Below are 15816 nucleotides of genomic sequence, written 5' to 3'. Positions count from 1 at the left end.
TTCACTTTTGTTTTTTTTTTTTTTCAACTATAGCACCTCCATGGTGCTGGATTTTCTGGGAAAAGGGCAGAAGAAGCTTCTTCAGTTCTTTCATAGATAAACTGGTTTGTTCAACACAGTGGAAGGCCGTGGTTGCTGACCCTGGATATCTTTGGCCTTTAAAGGGTCCACAAGATAGTGGCCAGTGTCAAAGGGGAAAGTGCCACTCAAGGGCCATACGACAAGTCTTTTCTTCTTGGGTACCCCAAGTAGAGAGATACTGTGGATGGCTAGGACGTTTATAGTGTTGGGGAGTGGGGAGCTGAAAGACAGGACACAGGGATGTAGTTGGGCATTTTGTTGGGGCACATAAATGGGAGGGGAGAAGGCCCAAAGTCTGGCTCCTGCTGGTATGTGCCAGGTTCACCTGGGGTAGCTTGAGGAAACCTTGCATCCAGAGTCTTCTGCAGACAGCATCAAGACCTTATAATAGCTGGCTCAGAACTCTGATCTCCCAGAAGCTGGAATAGAGCTAGCGCTAGACAGATTTGTGAAATAAGGGAAGTGTGTCTTTGGCATTGTCTTCTCACCTCCCTTTCCTCCTTACCTCCTCTAGTTTACCTCCAATCTTCTTACCTCCTGGAGGAAAAGGGATCCTTCTGCTTTGTTTCCCTTCCTCCCCCCCTCAGGACCTGCCCCCCACTAACTAGTTCTGACTCTGATAAAGTCCTTTACCCTAAGGAAATAACAATTGTGTTCTCATTCAGTCATATTTCCCTATTTGTGGGGATCAATCCTTTAAGCCAAAGGAGTGAAATCTAATTTCTGACATCAGCAACAGACTGGATTGTGAGGGGAGACATTTTTGGAGGGCTCTCCTTGCTCCCCCTATAAAACCAACAGTACTTGGGTATGTCTACGTACATGGGCATACATAGATGGCACTATGGGTATGTGGGCATGCCCTGTGTGGCGGGGAACACACTCCCATTGCTCATTCCCTTTTTCCTCAGGGTAAGGACAATAGTGTGCCTTTCTAGGGTCTGCCAACACACTTAGCCTAATGATATCGGTTGGACCAAGAAGTCAAATCCCAATTTAGCAGGCATTTTCTTTCTAACTGCAAAGGCTGCCACCAGCCTCTCCCTGGGTCATTCTGTTCCCCACAGAGACACCGGCCACTCCAGTTGGATAGACTCCATGCAGAAGTGGCTCTAGAGAATATCTTCTTGACCTCCTGCCCCAAGCAAAACTTCCTGGGAGAAATAGAAACTAACTACTTCAACCATCTCAGCCATTCTCTCAGACTGGGACTCTGTAATCTTTCCAGTGTAAGTCACACCTACCCCATAGGAGAAGGGGATTTGGGGGGTGGATACTATTGGCTACTGATCTGATATTTGATGAGGCTAGTTTTCCCACAGCCAGAACAGAGGTCATGTATTATTCCCCACCGGACACTAGCCCAAATTACATTTAAAAGATGTTCTCATTCCATCTATTATTTGCATTTTAGCTGATCTAACTCAGTCAGTACTCAACGTGGCCCTCCACAGCCAACCTTACAAAATGTGGCTCTCTGAAATGCCTTTTGACCCCTTGAACACAGAACTGATGGTTTTCTTGAATTGGTCTTGGGTTTTGTTTTGGGGAGGCAGTTATCCTGGTGGGGATGGATTCAGTGTCCAGAGTTTAGTTTAGAGACTTCTCCCATCTCTGTCTCCAGGCTGTTGTGATCTCTGGAGAACACCTGCTCAACCAAGGTAGTTTCATGCTACAGTCCAGGGGCCTACTCCGCCTTGCCCCAGACCCTGGGGACGGTTTGGTGCTGGTCTTGACCCTCAGGAACCACAGTACTCCAAAGACTCAAGACTTCTCTGGAGAGCTAGAGGTGAGTAGAGCTTCAGTGTCATCCCTCCTTCTACCTTAGGCTTGAGGATGGGAGAACCCAATTTAGCCATTCAGTTTGGAAAGACACATCTCATGGACCTGGCTCCCCTAAACCCTGAAAGAACAGGGAGACCCTGTCCTTTGAAGATCCATTAGGCTTTGATTTCAGGGTGACATTGTTCTAGTCCACATTAAGTCAGTAACTCCCTTTGTGACCCCTGGGAGTCAGTTCTGGGTCACGCTGCCTGTCACAGATGAGCTAATGTACCAGGAAGAGTTTTGAAAAGTAGCCTGTACAAATGTGAGGTATTATTACATAGCCAAAAGGAACTGGTCTTTAACCCAGGGTAAATAATGCCTGAATAACCCTGCTTGTCTCATCAAGGGCATTTTAGCTCATTTACAAGTGAATCACATTCTTTCCTATGGTGTTTCCCTTGAAGTGAACTCAGTTACAGGGATTTGCTTCAATCAGAGCTTTATTGTCTAAAGATGAGGTTGCTGCAAGCCTGAGAGTGGGAGAGATGAAGGGGGTGCCTCTTTCCAAGAAGATCCCCCATGCCTTTGTGAGGAAGGATTAAAAGGAGTGATTGATTGCCATTCTTGGGGGAGGGGGAGGGACAAGGAGGGTCTTGTTAATTGGGACATTTGGATGCAAGGCCAAGTGAGGTATTTGCTGGGGCAGCAGGTTCTGTGTTGAGAGTTCCAGAGCATGGGGGAAAAAAAAGGCAGGGAATCTGCCTAGGATGTCTCCTCTGTATGGTCAATGTAGATCTCAGAATACGCTAGTCGCTAGCTTTTATTATATTATTATTATTTATATTTTTATTATTTATCATATTGTTGTTATATTTATAATCCTTTTATTAAGAGGATTTGTTCTATGAAATTTGGATTCAGTCAAGGCCATGTGTGGCCTGGAGGCCACAAGTTCCCCTCCCCCGCACTAGTGCCTGCCCTCCATACCTTCTCTCCAGCCATCCTATACATAGTTGTTTGCACGTGATCTTCTTCCTTAGACTGTGAGCTCTTTGAGAGCAGGGACTGTCTCTTGCCTTCCTTTGTATCCCCAGTACTTAACACAGTGCCTGGCACGTAGTAGCTACTTAATAAAGCCTTGCTGACTGACTTACGTCATGTATGCTTCTATTACCCGAAGGATCCAGTTCAAATCTTTGGAATTTAAAACCCTTCACAACCAGCCTTCAATCTAATTTTCCGGTCTTTTCATCCTACTTTGCTCCCTTTTATGAACTCTTGGTCCAGGCAAATTGGCCTTCTTGCTCTTCTTCTCCCCATCACATTCCATCTCCCACCTTTGGGACTTTGTACTGACTGTCTCCTGTGCCTGGATTTTACTCTCTCCTCGACTCTGCCTCTGAGAGACAGTCTAGTTTTCTTCAAATAGTTTGAATACCACTTCCTACATGTTCAGTCATTTTTCAGTCATGTCTGACTCTTCATGACCCCATTTGGGTTTTTCTATGCAAAGGTACTGGAGTAGTCTGCCATTTCCTTCTCCAGCTCATTTTACAGGTGGGGAAACTGAGGCAAATGGGGTTAAGTGACTTGCTCAGTCAGTTAGTACTAACTTACACAGTTACTAAGTGTCTAAGGCTGGATTTGAATTCAGGAAGATGAATTTCCCTGACTCCAAGCCCAGTACTCTATCTATTGTACCCCCTAGCCTTTCCTAATCCTCCTCGACTGGCAAGACTAGTATTACTCCCATTGCCTTATTTATATTTTGTATAGACTTATATGTGTATGCTGTGATTCCCCCAATAAGAAAGGGAGTTTCTTGAAGGCAATGTGTCCCCAACCCTAGCATGGTGCCTGACATATGGTAGGCATTTATTAAATGTCTGTCGATTCATTGAAATGCACAGGGCTCATGACTTGGTGGCTGCAGTATATACCAATACCAAGCAAGTAGTGGTTTATAAAAGTCTGTATGGCTTATTTGAATTAATTTGGGCTTATAAGCCCAGCTCAACTTGCCTCTGGGTTTCCATTCCTAAGAAGGAGAGTGCCTGGGTGCAGCTAGGTGGCACAGTGGATAGAGCTTCGACCTTGGAATCAGGAGGATCTGAATTCAAATCTGGATTCAGACACTTGACACTTACTAGCTGTGTGACCCTGGGCAAGTCACTTAACCCCGATTGCCTCACCAGAAAAAGAAGAAAAAAAGAAGAGTCTCTAATGGATGTTAGGCAGGTGTGGTGGGCACCAGGCAACCTAACCGTAATTCCAGCAATAATACAGAGGCAGCTTCCCTTGCACTGTGTGTCACCTTGGATGGGCTATTGGATAGATATATGATTGCCAAAATTATGGCTCAGCAAAATGCCCTGGTATTGGTACTGTCCACTATTCTCCCCATCCCATGCAAAATGACATAGAAGGGGAGAGGGTGTGGATGCTTTTCTACAGTTAAGAATTATCTCCTTGCCCAAGGGAAGCAGGAGGAAAGTTTAGCTTCCTAGGGTTATTTCACCTAGGACATACATATTTTCAACCAGTTGGACAAAGGTAACTTTCAATGATTGGAAAGCTGAGTGGAACCCGACCTGACTGGATGGTACCTTTGATACACAGAAGGAAAGAACTGGTATGTGGTAGGATGTGAGAATAGCAGCTAAGTGGTACAGTGGATAGAATGCTGGGTTTAGAGTCAGGAAGACTCATCTTCCCAAATTCAAATCTGGCCTTAGACACTTCCTAGCTGTGTGACCCTGGGTAAGTTACTTAACCCAGCTTGCCTCAGTTTCTTCATCTTTAAAATGAGCTGGAGAAGGAAACGGCAAACCACTCCACTATCTTTGCCAAGAAAACCCCAAATAAGGTCATGGAAAGTTTGACATAACTAAAACAATTGAACAACAACAACAAAAGATTCGATCATTGTCTGACTGGAGAGTTACTTGGAGCTGAGAAGAATATCTTCTTGGCATAAATTTTTAGGAAAGACTCAGATGAATAGTTAGAAGTTTACCTTACTCTAGACTAGGGGTTCACAATCTGGGGGTCTAATCCATGGATATAATATTTCAAGGAAATTTATGAAGTTGGATGGGAAAAAATTACATCTTTATTTTCACTACCCTCTGATTTCCTTTGTAATCTTCTGTATTCCATTTTATAAATTTGAAAACATTCTGGCAGGAGTCCATAGGCTTCACCAGATGCCAAAGGGGTCCATGCATAAAACAAGATAAGAACCCTTTATCTATACAAGCCTTGAAGGTCTAATGGGCACAGATATCTGGCTGAACAACCGTTAGTCAACCAGAAATCATTTATTAAGTGCCTATTAAAATAGATGAAAACACAAGGCAGATTGTGACCCCAAGGCTGGCCTTGACAAGCTTCCCAGAGTTAGTACACATGGCACGGACTGGTTTTTTGATATGGAATCCTGGATCATCTGGCCCGTTTGTCAGTGATCCTTGGGATCCAGATGGGAAAGGCGAACATTTAAGTAAGTAGGAAAGAACAGGGAAACAGCCACTAGAGGTCAGTAAAAAACCTCGACTCCCCAGGGTATAGCCATACTAAGTCTCTCATGCCTATGTTTGCAATGTGGAGACTGAGTTACATTATTGTCATCATCATCATCTTCATCATAGTGTTTGTATAGCACTTTAATGTTTGCAAAGAGCTTCATAAATATTATCTTATCTCAATTTCGCCACCATCCTGAGAGATAGGTGCTACTATTTATTTTTCTCATTTATTCATTTGTTTATTCATATTACAAATAAGAAAACTAAGGTAAGCAGAAGTTAAGTGACTTGCCCAGGGTCACACAGCTAGTAAGTGTCTGAGACAGGATTTGAACTCAGATCTCTCTGATTCCAGGTCTAATGCTTTATCTACTATGCCACCTATATGAGGATGCTCAGTACATCTACCTCCGTGGGAGATCTGGACAACGATGTTCTTTCCCAAGGCCAGCAGTGGGATTTTTCTCATGATTCCACTTTATTGCCTGTGTGACTTTGGGCAAATCATTTCCCATCTTGGGGCCTCAATTTCCTCATCTGTAGAATGAGAGGATTAGACTAGATATTGAACTAAGGTTTCATCTCAGCCATGCGGGGTGTCCCAAAAGTCTTCATGCAGTTGCCACAACTTAACATTGCACTAAGACTTTTGGGACACCCTCTATATCTGTGAGCCTATGAAAAGTGGGAACTCGACTTCGAAGTTGATCATCTCCTAGGATAAAATATATGCCAAAGCATTTTAAAAATTGTATATAGTGCCATTGTATGCAGGATCAGAATCAAGAGAGAGACTTCAAGGGGGCTGCTCAGCATCCCTTCTGCTTTGAGGGGCACAGGAGTTCTGAGAGGCTGAACAGATGTAGGTGAGAAGGAAAATCCCTGTAGGAAGTACCTTTAAACTCAAAATTCACCTCAAGGGGACAAGAGGGAAGAAAGGCGAATAGGAGGAATTATTGGAATGGCTTTCCTCAGCGCTGTTTAGCCCTCTGAGTAAAGGACAAGAGGGGAGGGCCTACATTAAGGAGCTCTGGCCAGAGCTGGACAAAGCATTGAAAGAAGCCATCAGAGCCTTTTTAATTTGCAGACTCACCCACCCAGCAAAAAGGAATGGATTAGCTGATATCAGGCCTCCTGGGCAAGGAGGGATTCTTGAAAGTGTTAGGTACTTCTCTCTTGGGGACATGCAAAGAAGCGTCCATTCTAAAGAGAAAGGGGTATGAGTGGGACCTAGAGGAAGGATTCTGGTCTGGAGAGAGGAAAGCTGCAGGGCTTGAAGCAGTGGAAAGCTGTAGACGCCACTAGCTGGAACATTGAAAGAATCCCTCTCTGGTTGTGGGGGTGACTAGAAAGAAAAACAATTGATTGCTTTTTTTGTTGGGGGAGGGGAGAATATTGAGGGGTGTCAGAAGTGAGCAGAGTGCTGGTGTCTATGGGAAGGGGTGGTTAGAAGCCGGACTGGGTACTGAGAATGCTAGAACATGGAAGGAGAGACAGGTGGATGAGTGTGTGTTTCAGGATGAGAAGAGAGAGAGCGCGAAGGGAGAGTAGGGCTGGAGGTCACACCTGCCACCTCGAGGCAGGTGCATCACTTGTCTTATATCTCCTTCCTCTGTATAGACGTTGTTGTACGTAAATGTGTGTGTGCAAGGGTGTAAGGACCATGGTTTGTTTTCTAGCACAACTCCTGCGCCCCAAGCATATGGTTTGCTCTCAGAAGCCCAAAATGGCGCTGCTATGTTGGGGTCAAGGTACAGTGTATCCGACTATGGCTGATCAGACCAATGGAGGGCTCTACCCCTGGTCGGGCACAATAGTCCATGTGAACACGTGGAGTGAAGATGTCTCTAAATTTGTGCATCTCACATTTCTTATAAGCTCCTACAGTTTGGCTTTGCTCACAGAGCACAGCGCCTTCTTTGACTCAGGCACGCCATGCTGGGCAGTCCTGTGCCAGGGTCTCCCATGTCTCACAATACCAAAGTTCTTCAGAGAGATCTTGAGAGTGTCCTTGTATTGCTTTTTCTGACCTCTGTGTGAGCACTTGCCTTGTGTGAGTTCTCCATAAAATAGTCTTCTAAGCAAATCTGTGTTTGACTTTTAGTGTGGCCAACCCATCAGAGTTGCATTCTCTACATTAGAGTTTGAATGCTTGGCAGTTCAACTCAAGAAAGGACCCAAGTGTCTGGTACCTTATCTTGCCAGGTGATCTTCAGAATCTTCCTAAGATGATTCAAATGGAAATGATGCCATTTCCTGGCATGGTGCTGGTATACTGTCCAGGTTTCACAGGCATGAAACATGCACACGAGCAGGGATGACAGCTATATGATCAGATTCTGCCTGGTGTAACTTCTCTCTGGGTTGTGGGCACAGTTGAGCTTGATTCTAGCTTTCTGTTCTTAAAGGAGAGAACCTAGGTGGGAGGTACAAGGTTGGGGGAAATAGGTTACTTAACACTTCCACCTAGAGCTAAGGTGTATCTCCCTGAGTTTGGGGCAGAACTGTAGCTTCCCCACCCCCAACCTCACAGTGCATTCATGCAATCCAGAAACTGAGCTCCATCAGGGAGTCTTGAGTTGATGACCACATAGTCCCCAACAGATCCACCAGAAAGTCAGATTTTGTAATATGGTGGGAAAAAACCCTGGTTCTGGAGGGAAAGGATCTGGGTTCAAATCCCATCTCTGATTGCTTTTTGTGTGACATTGAACAAGCCTTTCTGGGTTGGGGGCACAATTGAGTTTGCTCCCAGCTTTCTGTTCTCAAAGAAAAGAGAACCTAGACTAACGGTGTGTGAAGTCCCTTCCAGTTTTAGAAGGCTATGAAATTAGGAGGATCAAAGTGGTGGGTCTCTGATCTTGGACCTGAAACTGCTTTCTGGTCTTCATGGCTCTGGGACACCGACCAGCATTCCCATTCCTCAGGCTACTGTTGTCCCCTCTTTCTCCTGTCATGCAAAGGTACAGTGTGGGCCAGCCTGGGATCCTGAATCAGTGTCTAATTCAGGTCTTTCGGGGATGGGGACGGGTGAGGAAAGGGAGGCAGGCTGCTTCTGCTTGCATCACACTGCCATCTAGTGGCAGGTGCTGGAGGCAAAAATGTCCCTATCTCCTTGGACAATATCCTTCCCTCTTGGTCATAGTCAGTCCCTTATAGCCCATAATCCACAGAGAGATGAGCTGCTTTTCCCCATCATCATGGCCCCAGGGCCTCCATTCCTGCAGAAAAGCTTAATAAGTATTCCTATTACTTCCTCCCATGATAGAAATAGCAACCCCAGCATTGGACCATGGAAAGTACATTGACTCTGAAGTCCGAGGTCCTGGATTCAAACTCTGCCTCCGATCCTACCAATGTGACTTTGGATGAGTCATTTAACCTGCTCTGGGCCTCAGTTTCCTTAGCTGTAAAATGAAGGGGTTGGATTAGATGGCCGTTGAGGTCCCTTCTGGCTTTATCTAGAGCTATGATTCTGTTCTCACATACAGTGGTGCTATACAGTTTTCAAAATGTTTGGCATACATTTTCTCTTAGAAAATGTTCAGCGGCACATGGATCACATCATATATCATATCATAGAATAAGAGCGAGAAGGGCCCTGAGAAGTCACCTACTCCAATCCACTCATTTTATAGATGTGGAAACTGAGGCCCCAGTGACTTACTCAAGGTCACCCAAGTGACAGATGCTCCCTCTGTAGTGAAAGAGGCAGGATTAGAACCTAGGGCTTTGGACTCCAAATTCAGTGCTCTAACCCCCTGTACCACACTTTCTCTCCTTATTGGCCCCATTTTAAAGATGAGGAACTGATTTTATGACTCTATATAAGTGGGCATGGCAGGTCAATGCCGGAGATTTAGGGGGCAAGGGAGCCTCCAGTTTGATGCCCACATTACCTAGGGGACCAGTTACTTGTCCTATATAATAGAGTCTCTCTTATTGCCTTTTTACTTCAGAACCTAATGTTTTCCTCCGCATCATTATTATTCAGAGCTATAGGAGGGAGGGAAACTGGGGAGCCAGAGAAGATGTAAGGAAGATGGTCAGTCCTATTGCTTTTTCTCCCTTCACTCAGCACATCCTCTGACATTCTCCTCTTGGGTCCTGTGATAGAGAGCAGGAGAGGGTTATGATCAACCCAATAAACTCAAATATCTCTCTCAATTATAGCTGAGGGCACCAGGAGATCAGCAAGTAAGCCTGCTGGGAAGAGTCACTGAATCAGCCTCTCAGAGTGTAGTCCTGCTACAGGGAAGCATGGAAAGAGAGGAAAAGTTGGAGTTGACAGCTTCCCGAGCCCCAGACTGTCTCTGGGCTTACCTGGCATATGGAAAAGGTAGGTGATGGCAGCAGTAATCTTTGGGAATATGTATGTGTATTTTGGGCAGCTAGGTGGCACAGTAGATTGAGTGTTGGACCTGAGGTCAGGAAGACTCCTGTTTCCAAGTTCAAATCTGGCCTCAGACATTTAAGAGCTGTGTGACCCTGGGCAAGTCATTTAATCCTGAGGTTTGCCTCAGTTTCCTCATCTGTAAAATGAGCTGGGGAAGGATAATGGGAAACCACTCTAGTATCTTTCCCAAGAAAAACCCAAATGGGGTCACAAAGAGCTGGACATGACTGAAAACACCTGTACTGAAATGTGTATGTTATACAGAGAAAAGGACCTTAGAGTCTCATGGCTGAAAGGGCCGACTAGGCTCATCTTGTCCAACCCATGCCTGAAGAGGTATGTTCTCTGTAACATACTGGACAAATGGCTATCCAGCTACTGCTTAAAGATTCAGTGATAGAAAACTCACTAACTCCCAAGGGAAGGTATTCTACTTAGGAGTAGTTGTAACTGTTAGGGAAATTTTCTTTATATCCAGCCAAAATCTGCCTCTGTCCATTGCTGCTAGTCTGTCGTCAGGCCATATAAAACATGTCAAATGAATATTGGGTGGTGCTGGTGGTGGATTGTCATTAATAGAAAACTCAAACAAGAAAAGACAAATTTACATTTAAAGAAATTTTAATAGATTTAAAATATTATTTATTTATTATATTGCCTAGATTTCCTCCTGTATCCCTCCCCCTCCCTAGAGAGTTATTCCTTTTAACAAAGGATTAAAAAAAAAAACCAAAAAGGAACAAAAGAGAAAAATAATTCAGTAAAGCAGAGCAACATATCAAAAAGCAAATCTAATGTTAAATGCAAGGTTCCATGCTTTGTGGACCCCAACATCTGCAGAGGAGCAGGGGAGGGAGAGAAGAGATATCTTTTCACATCTCCCCTTTGGGAATAAGCTTCACTTACTTTGAAGGGCTTACCCTGATTGGAGCTGATATCCTTCTCTGTCCCTAGGGAAACTCTCATTGGGGGGGGTACAAATGTGACCTCAGTCCTTGGCAATTCCTCCCAGTAATCTAGCTTCAGTCTGACTCAAAATTTATTTATTGGACACCTATTGTGTGCCCTGCACTGTTAAGTGTTGTGAAGAATACCAAAATGTGCTCCCGCCCTTTGAATTGGCTGTCTCCCATCCCGTGCTTGGAATGTATTCTCTCCTCACCACCACCACTTAGAATCTTTGGCTTCCTTCAAGGCTCAGTTCAAGGGCCTCCTTCTACGTGAAGCCTTTCCTGATCTACACACACACACACACACACACACACACACACACACACATGCCCTCTCCTCCCCCCCAAAATTCTTATATCTACTTTGTATATAGCTGTGTGTGTGTATATATATATATATATATATATATATATATATATACATGTTCAATAGTTAATATCCAGTCTATTTTAAGTATGGCCCTGTCCCCTTAGGGGACAGTGTCAGAGAAGCCAAATGAGAAGCATCCTAGTGAATTAATTTGGTTTTGGTTTTTGTTTTTTTGTTTTGTTTTGCCCTAGGGACAAAGGAGGAGGGTGTGGAGATCAGTGCCTGCTCTGATGGAAGGCAGGTGGCCAAGGCTGAGGCCGTGCTTCGTGTTAGTGGTGGGCAAAATGAACACTTGGGCCAGCTGGTTCTCAGGGCCGCCAACCAGAGTCTGAGCCTGGCTGCACATGGCTGCATCACCCCCATTGGGAATATGGAGGTAAACTTACATAGGCCCCTCCGTATGGCATGACATGATGAGGGTGGGGCAGGGGTGTGTATCCTTTAGTGGGGCCCAATGAAGAGGAGAGAGTGGTGGCTTGTTTTGAATCTATGGCTCTGAAGGGGTAGATTCCAGAAAATATAGCATTTATTAGTGCCAGGCATTGGGCTAAGTCTGGCATATGGTCCCTACCTTCAAGAAGCTTTCATTGTAACGTAGGAGAACAACTCATATAAGGATGCTAGTAAATGGGTAAGGAGTAGGGTTGAGACAAGAGAGATGTGAAGAAGGGCTGAAGTCTTTCCTAAAATGAGAACAGTCACCAATGAGGAGAGGAAGGCCCCAGGGCACAGCCTTAGGGGAGGGGCAATATATCAGATGAGGAGAAGAAAGTGGAGTTTGGAGAGTCAAAGCTCAGAGATGGGGAAGGCATAATCTTTGGTTTTTCTTGACATATTTTCCATCTTTATTAGGGGTGGGCAGGTAGCTTCCCATTCCTTTCTCCTCAGCCCCGCCATTTTGGCTTCTGAGAAATAAGTAGATGGCCTAAATTAGAAGAGACCTGGGCTAGGAGGAAGTAGATTGGGGCTCAGCTTCAGCTTTCTGCTCTATCACCTCCTATGTGATCTAGAATAAATTGGAGAAGTCAGCCCACCTCTTTGTGCCTTCTTTTCCTCAATTGTCCAATGGGGAGAACGCTCCCTAGCCTTCGTACCTACCCAGGCTGGGGAGAGGATGAAGATAGGGTGGGATAATTGCTGTGAAGGTTGGGAAATAAAAGGGATATCCAGGTATAAGGGATTATTGTTTGTAACATTATTGATTCATTTGATTAATTATTATTATAGTATATTATACATCATTACATAATATATGAATATAATTAAATAATTAATTGGGAGTGTTAAAGTTTAAGCAAACAAAGTCCAATTTTTAGTGCCACTCTATCTCTCCAAACCACCATGTCTAGAGCTTCCCCTTAAGGATTGGCCCCTTTGGGACATCACCGACAAGAGTCACACAGCATGGAGAGGCAGGGCTATGTGGCAGTCTGCACTGCATCATTGAAAGAAATTCCCAAATCGATGAAATCACAGGTCCATCTGAATAGATGAAAATTGCCAAGGGGAAAATGTCGCATAAACTCCTGCTTCCTATACATCCTGTCTCCTTCTGATGGAGAAGAGCTAAATATTTAACACCTACAGATTCCCCCAAGGATACATATATACATATATCCATACATACAAATATCCATACATACATATATGTGTGTATGTATATTTACATATACAGATACGTATATATTATATAACAATAAAATATGAAAAAATAACATATTTCTATATATTCTTGGGGGAATTTATATATACATATATAAATATACAAATGGAGGTAAACCTGCCCAGGCCTCTCACAACATGTCAAAGCGGGGGGACCTTAAGTGGAGCCCCACTCAAGGAAAGTATAACCTACAACTCATGAAAGAGGTAGATTTCAGAAAACAGCATTTATTAAGCTCTATCTGTATATACACATATATGTGTATGTATGTATATGCATGTGTGCATATATATATATCTATTTCTATATCTATCTATATTTCCTGAAGTAGATAAAATAAATGAAGAGAATGGACTATTCACATAACCTATTGGGCTCTCCTCTGTCTTTGCCTCTCCAGTCCTAGCTGAAGTAGCCTATGACAAGCCCAGCTCAGGCTGTCTCTATCTCACCCAGTCCTGCTTTCATGTTTCCACAGTCCAAACTGGCCGAGGTTGGCTCTCACCTACAAGCCAGACTCGTGGAGAAGTTCCAGCTGTTTGACACCTACCTCCAGAAGTTCCGGGACGTGGTGCGTTGGCCTGGCCAAGCCTGGCCTCTTCTATTTCTGGATGGTTCTGGGGGCTGGGCTCACTCACTGAGGAAGAATCCTAGCTTTGGTAACAGGGCATCAAAGTTTCAACCATGCTTCCTCTTTCATTCAGCTTGATTTTGCTTTTATTCTGCCTTCCACTGAGGGTGAGATTGTCTCACAGAGCATGACAATATTAGTCCTGTTACCTTGCCTAGCTATGGAAGTAGTGGGAGAATTGGGTGGTTGATGGACATATGGACTTAGGTGGGATATAGGGTAAGGGAGGAGAAATATTAGGGGCCAGGGGAAATGAGAGGGAGATAGAAGGTATCAGAGGGACTGTTGGGTGATGGAAAAATATAAGGAGTTGGGAGGGGGGTTGCCAATTTTTGTAAACCGGTGCCCTATCTCTGAAGTCCAGGGCAGAGCTCTCTGAATCAGGGAGTGGCCTTGTGGGTGGAAAATCCCTTATCACACACTAACTCGACTCTTTGTTAGATAAAAGGAACCTTTTTCATATCTAAAGTTATGCCAGATAAAGGCTCTGGTGCCCTGGGAATGGAGCCAAAACTTCCCAGAGACTCCAGGCCTGGGTTCTCAGGAGGGTGAAGGGGCCAGAGGAGATTCTCTAGCCTTCAGGGCTGCTGACAGTCAGGGGATTTCCTCTCTGGGCTGGCAGGTGCATCAGATTGACTTCCTGGACGGTGCAGCTGGCTGGGTCCTGCAGATGTCCCAGGCTGCTGTGAGAGCACTCCAGGCAGGGGGTAGAGCAGCAGCTGGACTATGGAGGCAAAGCTCAGCCAGGCAGGTGCTGAGACATCACCTCCCCCTGCACCTGGAGAGACTCCAGACCGTTATGGAACAGACACAGAGTGAGCTGCAAAGTAAGTGACTGTTCCCCTGGGTCTCATTTTGTTCCCCTGTTTGCCCCCCAATATTCCCTACAGAATCTCCTGGGAACCAAGCAGAGATCAGAGAAAGGAGAGGGAGGGAATAAATAATTTCCTTCACATCGACTTCCTGGATTACTCTAGGCTCTGGGCACTCAGACCAGTGCTTGTTTGTTGTCTGAGGCATTGGGACTCCTGGCTTCAAGTTAGAGAGGCCTTAGTAACAAGGGTGGGGAACCTGCAACCTCGAGGCCATGTGTGGCCTTCTAGATCCTCCCGTGTATCCCTTTGACTGAATCCAAACTTCACAGAACAAATCCCCTTAATTTATTCTGTATTTGTTCTGTAAAACTTGGACTCAGGCAAAAGGCCACACCCAAGGACCTCAAGGCCTCAGGTCCCCCACCCCTGTTTGAGTAGGACCGGGCTTGGAAAGGTTTGCTGTCCCCCCACTCAAGGGAGCTCCAAGAGGTCTCCAGCTGGAGGGCTAGGAATGGCTAACTCTTGCAGAGCCATTAGCCACGCTGAAGGATGCCTACTACGAGGTCACACTCAAACCCCTGGATGAGGTGTGGCAGGAGAGGACTGAGGAGGCTATGAAGAGGATGCAGGCCTATGTGCCCTCAGGGATGAAGGACACTTGGCTCATGAGGCCAATCCTGCTGTCTCTACAAGCTGTGAAGGGTGCCCTAGATCTGGTAAGTCCCAGACATGTCCTCCCACCCCTTCCCCTACTCCTTCAGGGACGGACAGTGGGTTGTGGCTCAGGTACCCTATTAGGCTAATAGCTGTGCATCCTGGGAGTGAGGGGGCAATCATGATAACCACAACTGGAGGGAGTGGGAGGCTGATTTCTTACTGTGGCTATTTTGGCCCCTTCTTCCCCAGGCTGCCCACCAGATACTGAAGTGGGCAGAAGCCAAGTTCTCCAGAGCAATACGAAGAATACGGAAACCTTTGTCCAGTATTTACAGCTTCTCTGCGAGGTAACGGGAGTGAAAGAGGCATTTTATTGGTGGTGTTCTGGATCAGCAACTCTTGGAGGGGAAATTTCCTCTGCCCTGAAGATCAGTATTCATTCAGCTATTTAATAGTTGTAGATAACTGCCTAGATTTTCCCAAGGTCACACAGCTAGTATGTGTCAGAGGTGGGATTTGAACCCAGGTCATCCTTGAGGCCAGCTTTCTGTCCTTTACAGTACCCCTTGCTGCCCCTCTCATCTGTTATTTAATTTAAACCCCAAAGTGCTCTTGTCTGCTAGGCAGAGGAGGCATGGTTTTCCCCATTTGACCTAAGAAGCCAAAAGCCAGAGAAGTACCCCCTCTCCAATCCATCCTCCATACTATTGCCCAAATGATTTTCTTAATGCATCACTTACTCGCTATTGAATAAAGGATAAATTCTTCCTTTTTTTTAATTAATTTATTTTTAGTTTTCAACAATCATTTCCATACACTTTTGAGTTTTAAATTTTCTTCCCTCCCTCCCCACCTCCCTCCCTAAGACGGATCTGAAATAGGCTATACATATACATTCCTATTAAACATATTTTCACATTAGTCATGTTGTAAGGAAGAATTAGAACCAATAGGAGGAA

General features: G+C 45.0%; 1 protein-coding gene across 1 annotated transcript in view; it reads left to right on the top strand.

The window, feature by feature from the left end:
* The window catches only part of LOC110198340 (uncharacterized), a 174901-nt gene that overhangs the window by 127132 nt on the left and 31953 nt on the right, over positions 1-15816 (top strand). The window contains 8 exon segments of the mRNA XM_078151725.1: positions 1149-1310; positions 1706-1870; positions 9549-9714; positions 11283-11467; positions 13233-13325; positions 14008-14212; positions 14729-14916; positions 15107-15204. Coding sequence (XP_078007851.1) covers positions 1149-1310; positions 1706-1870; positions 9549-9714; positions 11283-11467; positions 13233-13325; positions 14008-14212; positions 14729-14916; positions 15107-15204 — 1262 coding nt within the window.

The sequence above is a fragment of the Phascolarctos cinereus genome, unplaced genomic scaffold (assembly GCF_003287225.1).
Source record: "Phascolarctos cinereus isolate Bilbo 61053 unplaced genomic scaffold, phaCin_HiC Scaffold_4;HRSCAF=312, whole genome shotgun sequence".
Classification (NCBI taxonomy): Eukaryota; Metazoa; Chordata; class Mammalia; order Diprotodontia; family Phascolarctidae; genus Phascolarctos; species Phascolarctos cinereus.
The sequence above is the reverse complement of the archived record's forward strand: the minus strand, read 5'-3'. Positions and strand labels throughout refer to the sequence as shown.